This window comes from Ursus americanus, chromosome 8 (genome assembly GCF_024610735.1).
Source record: "Ursus americanus isolate L20-20 chromosome 8, mUrsAme1.1.p, whole genome shotgun sequence".
Lineage (NCBI taxonomy): Eukaryota > Metazoa > Chordata > Mammalia > Carnivora > Ursidae > Ursus > Ursus americanus.
The window spans coordinates 10,071,368-10,087,073 of NC_142134.1; the positions used below are offsets into that span (position 1 = coordinate 10,071,368).

The window sequence follows — 15,706 nt, forward strand, 5'->3', positions numbered from 1 at the left end:
CCTTTTTTTTTTTTTTAAAGATTTTATTTATTTATGTGACAGAGAGACAGCCAGCGAGAGAGGGAACACAGCAGGCGAGTGAGAGAGGAAGAAGCAGGCTCCCAGCGGAGGAGCCCGATGTGGGACTCGATCCCTGAATGCCGGGATCACGCCCTGAGCCGAAGGCAGACGCTTTAACGACTGCGCTACCCAGGCGCCCCAGAGTAAACCTTTTTTAAAATACCAAGTAAAATTGGTCTTGATTTCATCCTACCTAATCTATATAGAAATACTAGTGGGTATCAAATATAGAATGGAGAAAGGAAGAAAAATAAAATGGGGAGAATCAAAGGTTGGGAATAATTTACCACTGGATAATCAGTTTCTCAAAAGGCGGAAGTTTGTTGTTCCGCTATAGATAGGCTAAGTTGGGGGAAAAAAAAAAAGAGAAAATATTTACTAAGAATTTATTTCTCTCTGTTATGAGGCTAAAGGACTTTTCCCTATGCTTGAACTATACAGTAACTTAGAGATACTTTTGGAGAAACATATGGAACATTAAATATTTATGACACTTGTCTAATTTCCTTATACATATTTCTAGGTTCCTTGCAACTTGCAGACATGCTTGGTAGCCAAGAACACCCTGTTAAATAAACATGAGCCCAGAAAGGCAGAGAACACACTGAAAGATGCCAGACTCAGTTGTGTACCCTGGTGCCCTCACGTTTCATAAGTTAATTTCAGAGAGAAAAAACCCTGACAGAGGAAATATTACATTTTTACCCAGAAAAGAAATATAATGGTAGATAAATACTACATTATAAGATGAAGAAAACCACAAAAAATAAAAATAAAAAAACTTCATTTGTGTGAAATGTTTAGGAAAATTTGAAGCTGCCATATAACATTTATATGTGTGTATATATATATATATGCATACATATGTGCATACATGTATTTGCCTATACACATATACATTAAAATATTCATTCATAATAGATACTTGCAGCAAACTGAGAAGTAAATGGGGTATTGCTAGTATTTTGATCATGCTATCTACATCTTAGAGAAAAAGAAACTGAGGTCCAGATGACAAGTTATTTGAGGAACCTGAAATGAAATCTCCATTCTGTGCTTCATACTTTTTCCTCTAGACATATATATAAACTGTGTGCCCAATATAATATACGTATATCATAGTGGATTGCTCAAAAATGTATGTTAAAATGAAATACGTTAAAATTTATAACATTTTACCCACTTTTCGATTCAAATGCCCTGAAGCTGGAGTATACATTGACATGTCCACAGGAGTCCCTATTCTAAGGGCATAGATAGCTTTTTAAAAGCTCTAATGGCAAAAAAGTTTATTTGCACACATCATTATAAAAATGCTGTATTATATCCCAAGTCAGTACTGTTACTGGTAAGTCAGATTATGTTTTCCTAAATTACCTTTCTCTCCTTCAGGTTTATAAATTCTAAATGGTCCATGGTGCCTTACACCAAAAGCAAACTAATACATTTCCATTCCTCTTAGTATACAAATTAAGTAACAACAACAGCCCCCAACTTATTAATTTTTCTCCAAGCCTGAAGCCTAGAATCTTCTCTTCTCCCCTGCACATTTATGTTAAATCACCAAATCTTATTTTGATCACCTAAATATCTCTCAAAGACCCCTACTTCTATCCATCTCCAGGACCAACACCATTGCCCTGGTTTCCTTTGAGTTGGAACATCAGCCTCTGAAGTGTCATTTTCTCATCCAGTCTGTCCTGGTCCAATGGCAATCACAGAACGAATGCTCCACTTGGTAGCCACTGAGTAATCCGATTTTGTCACACACACACACACACACACACACACACACCGCATTTAAAATACCTCAGTAGGTTAACCTTACCCTTTGCATAAAGTTTAGGAACTTGAACATGGTTTACAAAACTTTTCATGATGTTTCCTTGTCTACCTTATTTTAGCTAATAAGGAGCCAAGTCCCTATTCTACCTCTCTTCTAGCCACCCCAGTCTTATTTCACTACTTACATGTGCCAAGAACTCTTTCCTCCAAGCCTGAGAATATTCTGTTGCACTTGCATGAAGCATCCTTCCTTCCCCATTCCTGGAATACTCTTCCCTTTCTTTTCCTGGCTAATAACTACTCATCTTAAATGCTTTCACCGATCCGTCATTCTTATACCTAAGGAGGTCCTCCAGTCACATATTCCCAGAAGAGCTGGTGTTTCCCCTTTTGTAGAACTAACCACACTTGTAATTATTTTTGATATTTCTACTTTCCTTCCTTATTCTGTGATCTCACAGTACAGCATATGGTAGTACTCAGTAAATATTTGTTGAATGAACACATTACCATGTAAAACTTAGAGTAATTTCAATATTTTTGCCATTTCAAAGAATACTTCTTTATATATCAACATGTGTTAAGATCTCTTCTAGATAAGATAGGTATTGATACAAGAAAATGTATTGGTACTAAATGATTTGAGATACTGACATAAATGCTGATATATTCTGTTTTGCTACATTTAGTGTTGAACTTAATCACCATAAAGGATTTAGCAGAAATTGATCAATTAAGCCAATGCTGAAGTATTTGATTTAAGGATCTATCAAATCTTGATTGGCTTACTCATGTAGAATACACAGAAAATGTCCGTGTTTATATGTAATCACATATTTTGAATGTAGTATTTTTCTTATGTTTTTTTAAATTAAACTAAAAGATATAAGCATTTTTTCCCCCTAAAACTCAGCTCTCATTTTGTCATATCCATGCTCAAAAATTCTTTAGGGCCTTTCATTTACCTACAAAATAAATTCCTTAATCTCTTTCCAGTCTAGACTATTCTCTCCATGTATTTTATACACTATGGTAAATTAATCAATTGTTGTCATTGTCCACGTGATTTATTCCAATAGATATGGAGCTGGAGTGCTCCTACAACCTGAAATGTCTCTTCTCAATAACTTCACCTATCTTAAACCTGTTAATTTTCAAGTTTCCATTAATATGCTATCAGTTTCATGCAAATTTTTCTAATGTGTTGTCTCTGTCTTGGGTCAGGTTCCCCGGGGAAATAGCCCTGAAATGGGGATTTGCTTACATGCAGGAGGGTTACCTGAAGTGTTCCCAAGAAAAGCACCTGCAAGGGAGTGCAAGAAGAGGGTCTGGAAAGGGAGAGGTGAAACAGTGATGGAAATACAGCAATGGCTCAGGGGCTCAGGTGATGACGGGGACCAGTTCCTGGAGAGGAGTAAAACAACTGGAGTTAACCCAGTTGGAGGAAAGGGACTCAGACCATTCTGTAATGACAGGTCACTGGGTGCATGCAATTCCAGGAAGGGAGTGGAACAGCTCCCCGCTGCGCAGGGCAGTTCCTGGACAGAGGCTCAGCTGTGTGCCTTCCTGGGAAAGAGCACCTCAGCTGAGAAATGGGGATCTTAGTGTGTACCACCACATGGTATGCTTTCTAAGATTCTACAGTGCCCTATTTTTACCGCTTTGGGGGCCTTTTGTTGTCTCTCACCTTAGAGTATAGCTTTTTGTATAATAATGCCAATATTCACTACAAGGCTCTAAATTCTTTTTTGGGTAATCACATAAAAGAGTTTGAATAATACATTTTACACTATAGGCATGTGATAAATATCTGTTAAAAGAGTGATAAATACATGAATGAACAGAGCGTATTCTTGGAAGCTGATTCAACATTAACAGTAAGAAAAAAATAGAAAATGATTGCCATTTAATTTTAGAACAAGTCTGTAAATAAAAATACTCTGCCCACATTGCCTGAATGTAATATTATTCCACAAGCTAAGAAAGACCATAAATCTGTATGGATTAAACTGTTTTCTAAATGTCCCAGGGAAGTGGTTTTCAAACCGTGGTTCTAAGAACCAATTGTGGTGGAAGTCCATCTATGGAGACCCTCCCCCACTTTCTTCCAGAGTAGTTCACCTTTTGTTTTTCTTATTATTTAGTTTAAAAGGCTTGAAAGCTTTCTCTAGGGCATGTAACCTCAACAAATTTAAATTATACAACATGAAAACTCCTTACCAAAATATATACTACAATTAAATTTAGGTTTTCATAATACCCTAAATAATGCATATGTGTGCTAATAAACTTTTTGCCACAGAGCTTTTAAAAACGCAGTCTATATGGCTAACATAATATAAAAAAAACATTAAAATATTAAAAAAAAACGCAGTCTATGCCTTTAGAATGGTCTTCTTGCAGACTCATCAATGCACACTTCAAAATCAAGGCATCTGAAAAAGCCACTTTGAAACTAAGATATTGTTTATATGCTATTTGTACATGGCACTTATACCCTTGCTTTCTTGGTGTGTGTATTGTCTTTAGCCAAACAATTTTGACAGTAGTGACTAAATCTACCACTATGGACAAGGAAAAGGGTAAATAGTATGTTATACAGAACACAGAGCTGGAAGCCAACCAACTTGGTAATAAAATTAATTTGCTTTGTAACCAACCCTTAATAAGTCATTTAATTTTTTCTGTGGCTCAGTTTTCTCTACCTCAAAACTGGGGAAGGATCGATTAACTTTATTTTACCTTGCTACTCTAAAACCATATGGGTTAATAATAAATAAAATGTACAAAAATAGTAAAACAAAAATAGAAAGATACATTCTTTACCTAATTAAAAAAAATCTTTTTTCAAATACTACCTTTGAAATACTTAATAGCAAAACACTGTGCCATATTTATTAAACCAAGATTCTATTTATCATAAAAATTATACAAGTTTAGAAGTGAAAGCTAAAGCTGTTAATCAAGAAAAGGTTTATTTTGTTATTTTTAAAGTTCTCTCCATCATTTATTTAGGAAAAAAAAGTTTTGCATATTAGGATAAAGTGGTAGACATTAACCTAGAACCCAATCATTTCCAACCATTAATTCCTGATCTTACAGTAGCCATGAGAACCAGCTTCTAGAAGGAATTATGTTTGAGTGCTATCATCAGGGAGAAAGGCTCTAATTAAGTCTTATTTCAAATTACAAAACCCCCAAGTATATGGATATTTTGAATTAGAAAGTCTAGCTCAAAAAACATGACCCAGACTGCCACCTTCAAAAAACACTGGCATCCTGCTATCTGTATGTACATGATTAAAAGCTCTGGTGCTAAAAAAGAAAAAGAAAAAGAAAAAAAGAAAAGCACTGCAAGAAAATAATTTCTACCGTATATGTTGTCAATTGGCACCGTATTTTTACTCAAAATGTGGAAGGATAAATGAAAACACACACTTTATGAAAACATACCCTTTCCTAAGAAAATTGAACCCAAGTTAAAAATTTTTTATGGAGTCAGATAATGATTTTAAGAATCCATTTCTGCTGATGGCAGCATGGCAGCTGATTGGCCTATATGGCAAACATATATGGAAGCAAGCGCACTGCCCAAGTGCAGACCAGCAGAACACACAGAGCTGCTCACAAAACATCCAGAGCAAGCAAACAGTGTTTCCAGTCACTGTCAAGATGTCATCATCAGCTAAAGCACACAGCACATCTTCAAACATATCTTTGGTAATTGCTATGTCAGATTGTCCCTGAATATCTTCAGAAAGTTGTGAGTATTTTAGAGTTGGTGTTTGCCCTTACATAAACTAAGCTTTCTCAGTGCTTCAGCTAACTCTTGTCTCCATTTCGGAGAGGTGCTATTCGTCTCTGTAGTAAGAATAGATATGTCCATACTGTCAATCCAGGGGTTCTGCTAAGCGAATTAAGGATTTCAGTTGTTGAGAGTGTGCAGAAACCATTCCTCAGCTGCTACTGATCTTCTGTTCTTCCTCAGGTCTACATAAGCCTGGATGAGAGCCTGGCTGTCTTGCTGGCTCAGTCAGCAAGACATGACCGTGCTGTGAGCACAAGCAATGGAGTTCTTCAATACTGCCATGTTTGTGAACCTCTTCTCCACTTGCTCCTTGCTCTGGTAGTACAGAGCCATGAGGTGGTGAACCAGATGCCTGTCATAGGCTTCATCCTGAGGGTCCAGCATGAGGAAGATCAAATCAAACCCTAATAATAACATGTGAGTAGCTGGATATTACCCATGGTTGTTTTTTTAGGATTTTATTAAGACTCAATAGAATTTGCTGCTGCCAGGATACAGGTGCGTGCATTGAGCTGACAAACAATCCCAGCCTTTGCAATAGAGTCAGCTGTTCCATGACGTTTTGCGATGCTGATCTTGTATTTTCATTCATCTCCTCAAATTTATCAATACAGCAGATGCAATCGTCACTTAGGTCAAAGGCACTAGTCTTCAGGACCACCTGCTTCATGTCAGGGTCTTTTGCTACTTACACTGGTAAGTCAGTCCCAGGAGACTGGGTCATACACATACTGCAGAAGCTGGGACTTACTGGTCTCAGGGTCACCACACATCAGGATGTTGTTCTCAGCACAAAGTTTATCCAATGTGACTAAAATCTTTCCTTTTTCTGAGGAAGAGCTGAAGCAAGATTCCCTTTTCTAAATTTTCATGTTCTTACATGCTTGGAGCTGAGACTGAAGCCATCCTCTCATAAATGCCTTGTTTTCTATAAAGCTCCTTAAGCAATACCACATGCTTCTCTGAAAAAAGTTTCCGTTCTGTATCTTCAACTGCTTCTTCATGCAGATGCTCTGCACCCATTTTCTGATAATAAATGCCTTCAATGTGGGTTTTGTAGACAGACTTCACATTACTCACTCTTGAATTGACTCAGTAAGAACAGCTCGATAGATGTCTGTACTGTTTACTCTGTCCCCAGGTTGAACCTTGTCAACAAGATCATTGTGAGTAAAAAGGATGACAGCATGAAGCATCTGCCTTGCAGGCATATTTTCAGAAGACTCTTGAAGTTTGATCATCTGCTCGTCTGAGAACACAGAGTGGTTGTGGGTCAGCACTCACACGAAGGGCTCAGCGATTCAGTCATGGTCCATTTCCGGCTAGGCAGTGTGGGTGCACACCTGACGTTGCAAGAAAGACTTCTGCATCTTGGGAAGCAGGTGGGATATCCCAATCAACACTCCACTGATGGTGATAGACTGGTCAATGTCTTCTGAATTTAGGTTTCTCATGTAATTAGTCTTCAACACAGTGAACAGCCCTACTTAAATCTGATGTTGTATGACTGAGTCCAGTAACCGTCAAAGATCTCATGACAGCCATGTTAAAAGTGAAGATAACTTCCTCTGGGTGGCAGATGAACTGTCTGTACAGCTTTTTGTCAAGTGATTTTATCCACAGTTTACACTTTAACATGGCTCCCCAATAATATTAATCACCCCATCATTGCATGCACAAATATCCAGCAATATCTATGGTAACATTGTCTTCTTTAGCCAAAGGGTCAATAAAAAGTTGAGGAAAGCCTCCAAAATTTTCTTTGCACATTGCCATATTTATATATGTTGCTCAAATCACGAGTTTTTGGCCTAGAGACTGCTCACTAACCACTGTATCCTCTGTTGCTGGCCCATTCCGCAAATTCACCTACAGACCCTTCCATGTAGACCCCATGTCAGGGCTCTACCTCATGGGTGTGCCGCTAACACCACAGCTTGGGGCTCCTTCTACCCAAGAGCTGGAAGTGCCATATGTCAGTGGGGAATTAACATTCAAATCAAGATGAATAGTTGAAGAATGCTTCAGAGGACAGCTGGAAAATGTCCTGCGTGTCACGGTTCTGCAAGCCAGTTCTAGGCCAGGCTGGCATCAGCAGCAGCTCTCCTGTAAAGGTAACCTCTACATCTCTGAGATGGAGACACCCTGGCATCCTCAACCTGGAGCAGGAAAAGATGGCCACCTCTGAGGTACATAAGCCTCTGGGGTGTACCTGAGAGGTCACGTTCCCAGACAGCCCCAAGAATGTTTTTTTACGGTTTTAAAAGTTTTAAAAAGATATAAAGTATTAGAATTAGGTGATAACATGAATTTTACTTGAGGATGATATCCATGTCTACTTGAAAAAGACAAGAGAATAAACTACAAAGGAAGAAACAAGAATCAGGAGTCAGGCTTCAAGAGTTGATCAGCTCGATCACAAAATACATCAAACGTCAACAGCTGCCTTACATACCTACAATATCTACTTTGAAAACATAATGGGAACAAATTGTATTCATGACAGTGTGTACACACAAGCACACACACACAGACTCACATACTCAAAACTTTACAAAATTTTAGGAATAAAATATAATGCAAATAGGTATGAAAGACACCAGTCTTTATTGAGGGCTATAAAAAGATGACTATATGGATAGATACCATGTCCTTGAGTGAGAAGACTTAATATTTTAAAAATTATAACTCTCAAAACAAATCTCTAAAATTCACATAAATAGCAATGGCTTGGGGGTTACTCATAATATCTGGGAGAAATAAACATTTGAGAATTGACTGGTATTTTTTTTTTTTAAAGAGAAATGTGGAAGTACCTGTTTTACCACTTCATAAAATACATTGTAAAGCTTCCATACAACAGTGTCCTGACTTCCATGCAGTGGTTACTTGAATGTAATTAAAAATTTTATCACTAGAATGTTCTTATTGTAATAAAAAGCCTGACCTCATTTGCGATGTTTGGTGGCTGATTTCTTTCTAAGCTTTGGTCTCCCTTTCCCTTCAGCTCCACCTCTGGACATGTTGATCAAGAAAGCTCATCCTGCACCTCCTTTGCTGACACCAGTAGGACATACAAGCCTTGAAAATCTCTAGCCCAAGTAAACGGGAATTCTTCCCAGTCCCACCTCCTCGCCACTAGCAAGACCTGGCCCAATCTCGCTGCTTAGCCCAACCCAGCCTGGACATCCCTGGGGCCACTCTGCTCTCCTGGGAGCTCCTGTATGAGTAATAACCTTTCTTTCAAAGTTTCTTGGTGCATGCAGTATTACCAATCTTGGCATCTGAATGGGATGAACAAAGCACTCATACGGGGCAAAGTAATATGACTGGGGAAAAAATAACTCCATTTTTGTTAAAGTCAATTTGAATGTGGGGCAACACATAATGAAACTGAGCATGTGATTCTTGATCTCGGGGTTATGCGTTCAAGCCCCACACTGGGCTGAGTTTACTTAAAAAAATAAGGAAACTGAATATCTGCAATGATATATATCATTCATACTTAGTCTCTAAATATACAGAATGGATATATTCCTTTAAAAAGTGTCACTGGGCTGAAAGCTTACTGGGACAAATATACAAATTTCTCCCAAAATAAATGTCATAATTATTATATTAAATTTTTATTTTGATTATACATTTTCCAACAGCAACATTTTATATATTGAATTGCTCCATGAGAACCACCTACATATTATGGTGTCTCTCTTTCCCTCCCGCTAATACTTCCACTAAATAAGTATCTCCTTAGCAACCTCCCAAACTATTATTCTGTCTTTGTGAGAAACCTTCAGAAGAATGAATATATTCAGGTTCTTGCATCCTAGCCAAACCATGAATTAATAGATTGGCAGGATCAGAATCATGTTCAACAACTTCCCTTGGCTTCATACCTGCCAAATCTCTACATAGACAGATAGGGAGATCTTGGCAACACTTTGAGTTTAGATTTGACTTATTCATTTTTTCGTTGAAATATCTTACTCTGCCAATATATTCAATGCATTTAATTCTCAAGCACTTCTGTTGATAAGAGCCTAAATTCTCATTAAAGCGATTCTTTTACAAAGAGGAAACATACCAAGAGAAAAATCCAGGCTATTCTCCTTTTGCTGCATTTCTTTCTTCCACTTCCTGGTTTCTTGTTCATCTAGTTCACGTCTAATGACAAATTTTTAAATTTTTCTCTGGCTTTTCTAAATACATTCATATTTCATTCAACTAGCTGTTTCTCTTTTTGTTTCAGGAGAGAAAGGGGAACACATCCGAGAGAAAAAGGATAGGTTAAATAAGGAACATAAACTTCCAAATGTCTGTCTTCTTTGTGTAAAGGGTACAGGAGAAATTTGTTTGCTTTATTAATCATTTCATTTTAAATCCAAGAAGCTGTGTGAGACACACGGAAAATGCCAGCAAGGATGACATGACAAAGAGGCTAATAAACTGCAGAATGCTTATACCGTTGAGAGGAGCTAAACAGCATAAACTGCCTCCTGGGAACCGAGCACGTGGCTTCAGCCAAAGCGGGTCACAGCCAGGCTAAACACCACACTGACAGTGAGGAAGAAGAATGCACCGGATATCTAAAATAGTTCACGAAGACTGCAAAATAGTAACTGTTTATGAATTACATCTTTATTATAAGATAAATTTAACAGCATCTCCTCTAATGTCTTCCCATGTATCATGTAATTGAAAAACAGTGAAGTCTTGTGCTTATTTTTTTCAGTTGGTGTATTTTAAGGAAAAAGAAAACCCCAGCTCTTTGTACTTTGTGACAGGCACCAAAATAATTTGAGTATCTCTAATCCTAATGGCATAACAAAGGCGACTGAAAATATTTCAACCACTAACTTTATACTTGCATACAATTCCCTGACAGGTAAGTAAGGGCTCCTTGTTTTATGCATGTATGTGACTTTCTGACCTTGTTTCTTTTAACATTTTGTTTCTCTATTACACTGCCTTGTGCTTTGAATTGACAAAAATATCGGTGATGAAAAACATCCTTTTAAAAGATATCTCAACAAAAAATGACTCATTGTATCCCCTCTACGTGAAAATTAAGGAGTGTGAAACGTTAGCCAAAAGTTACCTTCTTGATGGTCTCCAGCATGGAACGCCCTCCCTGCCAGGGCTTGGAGTTCTTTCTGATACACGACAAACTGGCCATGCTGTGCCATTTTCGGTCCTCCAGTTTCTTATGAAAAGCATTAGCAAGCAAAAGCACCGTGTCATATATGTAAAGGTTTGAAATCTGAAAAGACATTAGACAGTAATCATTAGAATCCTTGATGCTGACCATTGAGACTAAGGTGAAAATCCTCAGCTTGGCTGCTTCTGTTCATGTCACAGATGGCTGGTTTACTGGATTATTTATTAAGCAAAAGGTTTCTTTTTTTTCATTTCCTGGGCAATTTTGCCATTGACAATGAAGTCTTGTCTGATTGTATGCCTCAATTGCTTTTTCAGGTTATTTAGGTGTGAAAGAGAAGATAAAAAAGAAAAGTTTCGACAGAGGCAAGGCTGTTAGTGTCAGACCTTTGAAAATCACTGGCCCTCATTTCTTTCTGAAGAGGTAAGGATCTAAGGGTTTCAGATTGGAAGGGCAAACTGAATAATACATTTTCTGAATATGTCAAGTTTTTGCATTCTGATTATTCAGATGGAGAAATATCAACTTGATCTTACATATAAAATGAGTGTCATAGGTGCAAGAAAAAGGAAGCGGCCATCTGTGTATATGCGGGTGTCTATGGGGATTCGGTGGTGAGAAAATGAGAGAACACAGCACCATTCATAAACATTACAATTATCAAGGATCTATACAAAATTATCTAGGTACACAAAGGCATTGCAATTCATTAACATGACAAATACCATGAACTATTAACTGTGTGTGAATATGTGTTATATATATTAAGGCTTTCTTTTTCCAAAGTAATCATGTCATTATCTTTCTTCTATATAAATTGAAAAAATGCATCGTGAAAATTTTTGCTGTGATCTATTGCACTCTTACACTTAACTCTTGCCAGAAGTACTATCCATACTGTCAATTATAGAAGGTGTTTATTTTTCAAAGAAATGAGAAATTATTTAGGAACTATAAACACCAAGAGATATCCAAAGTCAATAAAAGATTTTAAACATTGTATTATTACCTCCCTGAAGGAAAAATAAAACACAAAGTAAAAAAAAAAAAATAAGAAATCAATGTTGCTATGAAACTTAAATCCATCTTAAAGTATTTAAATTTCCTCAGATTTTTAAACGTATCTTGTTATCACAGTTTTTTCCCCAAAAACAAAGGGGCCAATATGTTGGTTGCCCTTTGTTTATAATTAGTTATTAAGGAATCTTATGAAATTGTCCGCCCACATCACAGAATGGCACTAAATTTCAACTATTGGGATGACAGTTTAATATTATGAAAAATTGTTAATAAGCACTTCCTAACAGTGCCTTGTGAGTTTTCTTTCATTGCTAGGTGAATCTTAATCATTTGTGTTTGTTAAGCATCATTTTATATGCATAGTACTTAGGGAAGGCAGGCCTTTCTTTAAAGAGACATGGACATTAAGGAGGGCACGTGATATAATTAATGAACACTGGGTTGTATGTAAGACTGATGATCACTGACCTCTACCTCTGAAACCAGTAATACATTATATGTTAATTAACTGAATTTAAATAAATAAATAAATAAATAAATAAATAAATAAAATGATGTGACTTGAAAAAAAAATAAAGAGACATTGCATAGTCTCATGCACTATATGAAATACCAGTTTGTTCTTTATAAGTAAATATTAGGGCAGGCTAGTCTCACTTTCACCTCCCTGTACCTCCCCTGCCAGATAATTACCAGAGAGACTAGGGGGTGTGGCTGAAATCTGCAATGAATGAAGACTTGAAGATAAAAGTAGTTGATGGATCAAAATTCAGTTTGGATTAGACTTCGAAGACCCAAAAGGAAAACCTCTGGACGTTTTCTCAATAATCTGCAATAATCTGGCCTCTTTTAACCTTTCATTGCTTTCCTGCCTCAAACTTGCTTGCGCTTATCTCTCTAGCTCTCTGTGGCTCTCCCTCTGACTGACTGCTATACGTGTATATATGAAACGGTTGGGATAACACTCTCTGATGTCTCTTTACTTTTCTCCGACTAGCTAACTTCTAATATTCAATTCACGGGTCACAAGTTAGGCGAATCGTACCCTGACAACTTCTCAGGACTCTACTTGTTTCCAGGCTAGTTGGGCAGTCTTCTTTATCTCCCATAACGCTCATGTTACATGCCTCTATTTGCAACATATCATAACGGTAAGATTTTTTTTAATCTGGTTTTCATACTAGAATATGAGTTCCTTCCAGATTGAGGCTTATAGTGACCAAATGTTTCCCCTTTGTACTTTTGTTTCCCTTCTTTATTTCATCCTGGCTTAGCCTAAAGCCTAGCACACATTTGGTTTTTGATAAATAGTTGTCAAATAAAAGAAGACAAAGAAAAGAAAGTCAGGTTTAACATCAGGTATGTCTGACAGAAGTCAAAATGGGAGGAACCTGAAAACTTGTGCTCCATCCAGATCTTGACCCTGCCATGGCACCGTGTCTTCTGTGAACTTTGGGGCACGTACCTTGAGCATCTGTGCTGCTCCTAAAGGTGAATGCCTTGTATTTGGTATATGACAGGTGTTTTTGACAGATGACTGCCTCTCATTCCCACCTTCCAAACTATGGAATCAAAAGGGGGTGATGACATTCTCTGAGATTTCTATTACCCCTTCTATTGCTTCTTTCTTGGGGAAGTGCCTATTCTGTTTTGAAGTTCATGCTCTTTCCTATGTTACAGTCCTATTCTGCCATCACCTACTAGTCTCTTGGTCACTCTGTATTCATGAGGTCTTTGACTCCTCTCTCACAGTGATTCTAAACTATCTCCCTGCATTAAAAAAAAGAAAAGAAAAGTCACTGCAATTTCTACAGAGATGTTTTTGACTTCTATCCTGGCCACAACCAGCACAAGTGACTGTTTACTGGATGCAAACACATACCTCCGTTAGCTTCTTAAACTCCACTTTCCCACCATCGGACCAATCATTTCTCTCAATCTTACTGTCGCTACACTTGTTTTCTGACTTAACTGAGCCACCAGCACTTATCTGCTTTATAAAACGACCTTCTAATATTTGACAGCATCATCACTTGCCCTGAAACATCCTCTTTCCTTCAGTTGTTCATCATTTGGTGTAATTTCTGGGCTGGCTCATCATCTCAACATTTTTCTTTAGTCCTCTTATTTTTTGATGTTTCTGTTCAGAGTTTAGAACTCATAACCAACACATTATTGCAGATGTGATCTGACTAGGACAGAGTAGTATAAGGGGTTATCTCTCTTGATCTTAGCAAAATGCTCTGATAAGGAGACCAAGATTACATTAAAATGGTTTAGAGCAAATAGGACTTGTGCTACATTCAAACAAAATTTGCCTTCATCTGAATAAGGTTAAACAGCTGTCAAACCAGGTTTTACCCACCCAGACTTCCTGTAATGATTTTGACCCTATCCTTTATCTCTTTGAAATTTCAACTTTTAGGTTTATTTTTAGTCAGTGAATATTAATAATTTGGATCTTGATTATATAACACAGCATAAGGCTTCTTCTAGCTTTGTGTCATTTACAAATCGGAATGGCATTATTATTCACTTTTATTTGTGTAACGGTAAATATTTAAAAATGTAACATCCAAGAATACTATTTTTGGATGACCATAGAGAGCTCCTTTCACTTCAAGAGTAGAATATTTATCATTACGGTTCAAAATTCTTTTAGTTCCATACTTTCGAAATTGGAGGTAAAAGAAGTTAAGAATATTAGAAGTAATCACATTTATAAAATATATCTGAGCCATGTTCTAGGCATATCAAATTTGCTCAAATATTTGAAGAATAAACAAAGTAAGTGGAAAATCATTTGAAATATTACTTTTAATTTTAAAGAAACTCGTAAGTTGTAACTTTTAAGATAATGAGACTTTCACATATTTTGAACTTTTTTCTTTTTCCTCTTCTTCTTCTTCTTTTTTAATCCGAAAACAGAGTATTTACTACTATCTTCTATTCTTAGGAGTCCTTTATTGAAATATTTGTGTGACATCAACCTATCTAGACTTTTTAATGCCTTCTTATAAGGATTCCATAAGAAAACTGGTCAAACACTACCTGAAAATCAATATGCAATAAATAGGTTTATAACATTCTCTCAACCTAAAAAAAATTGTAAACAGGATTTAGTTTGGTAGTGCTTGCTCTTAATGGAGTCCTATTGTCATGTTTGAAGTATCCTAAACCATATATTTAATAATATATTCTACAGTTTATCCAACTATCAACTTTTAGTGTATTAAACTCTGTCAGAATCTTTTTCCTTCCCTTTGAAACTTGGAACAATATACCAATGTCATGTACTTGGGTCTTCTTCCCAAGTATTTTTCTAGTATTTCTAATTATAATATTGTGATCATATCTACTGCTTTATTTACTATTCTAAAACAACTATTATTTATAACTCATTTTAAAGCAATAAAGCATACTCTTAACATCTCCAAACCCTGCTCCTTATAAACCAGTGGTTTACTTTTTGAAAATAACTTTAACTCCATTTTTTCTAATTTGAAGACAATTTTTCTTAGATGGAGACAACAGAAGCAAAAAAAAAAAAAAAATTGAACTTTCCTATTTTCTCTCCGTTAGCAGCCAAGCTAACATTAGTTTCACCAAGCAGTGAATGCCTCACTTTTTCTTGCTTCATATATTGTAAAAACTTTGTTTCTAGAGCTAAAAATTTTCTTTAACATTTATTTTGTAACTTCAGCTCACCCTTGATTTTAGTCTTTCTGGCACGAATTTAAAGATTTGGAAAATTTGTTTTTCGTTCTTTCTAAATCTTCTCTTTCTCTGTACATTAAATTAAGTAACAGCCCAGAGACCGTTACTGAGGCCCACTTGTACCCTCTTCTCCCCTGTTGTACTGATTATTGTGATTT

The 15,706-nt window shown here is 36.6% G+C and overlaps 1 protein-coding gene and 1 pseudogene across 2 annotated transcripts in view; both read right to left on the reverse strand.

Moving 5' to 3' along the window:
* Positions 1-15,706, reverse strand: part of GRID2 (glutamate ionotropic receptor delta type subunit 2) — a 1,348,780-nt gene that overhangs the window by 477,193 nt on the left and 855,881 nt on the right. For both annotated transcript variants that reach the window (XM_087863984.1, XM_045791965.2), the window contains exon 7: positions 10,752-10,913. In XM_087863984.1, coding sequence (XP_087720110.1) covers positions 10,752-10,913 — 162 coding nt within the window. The remainder of the gene's footprint in view (positions 1-10,751; positions 10,914-15,706) is intronic.
* Positions 5,325-7,848, reverse strand: LOC123789358 (DNA replication licensing factor MCM4 pseudogene; annotated as a pseudogene).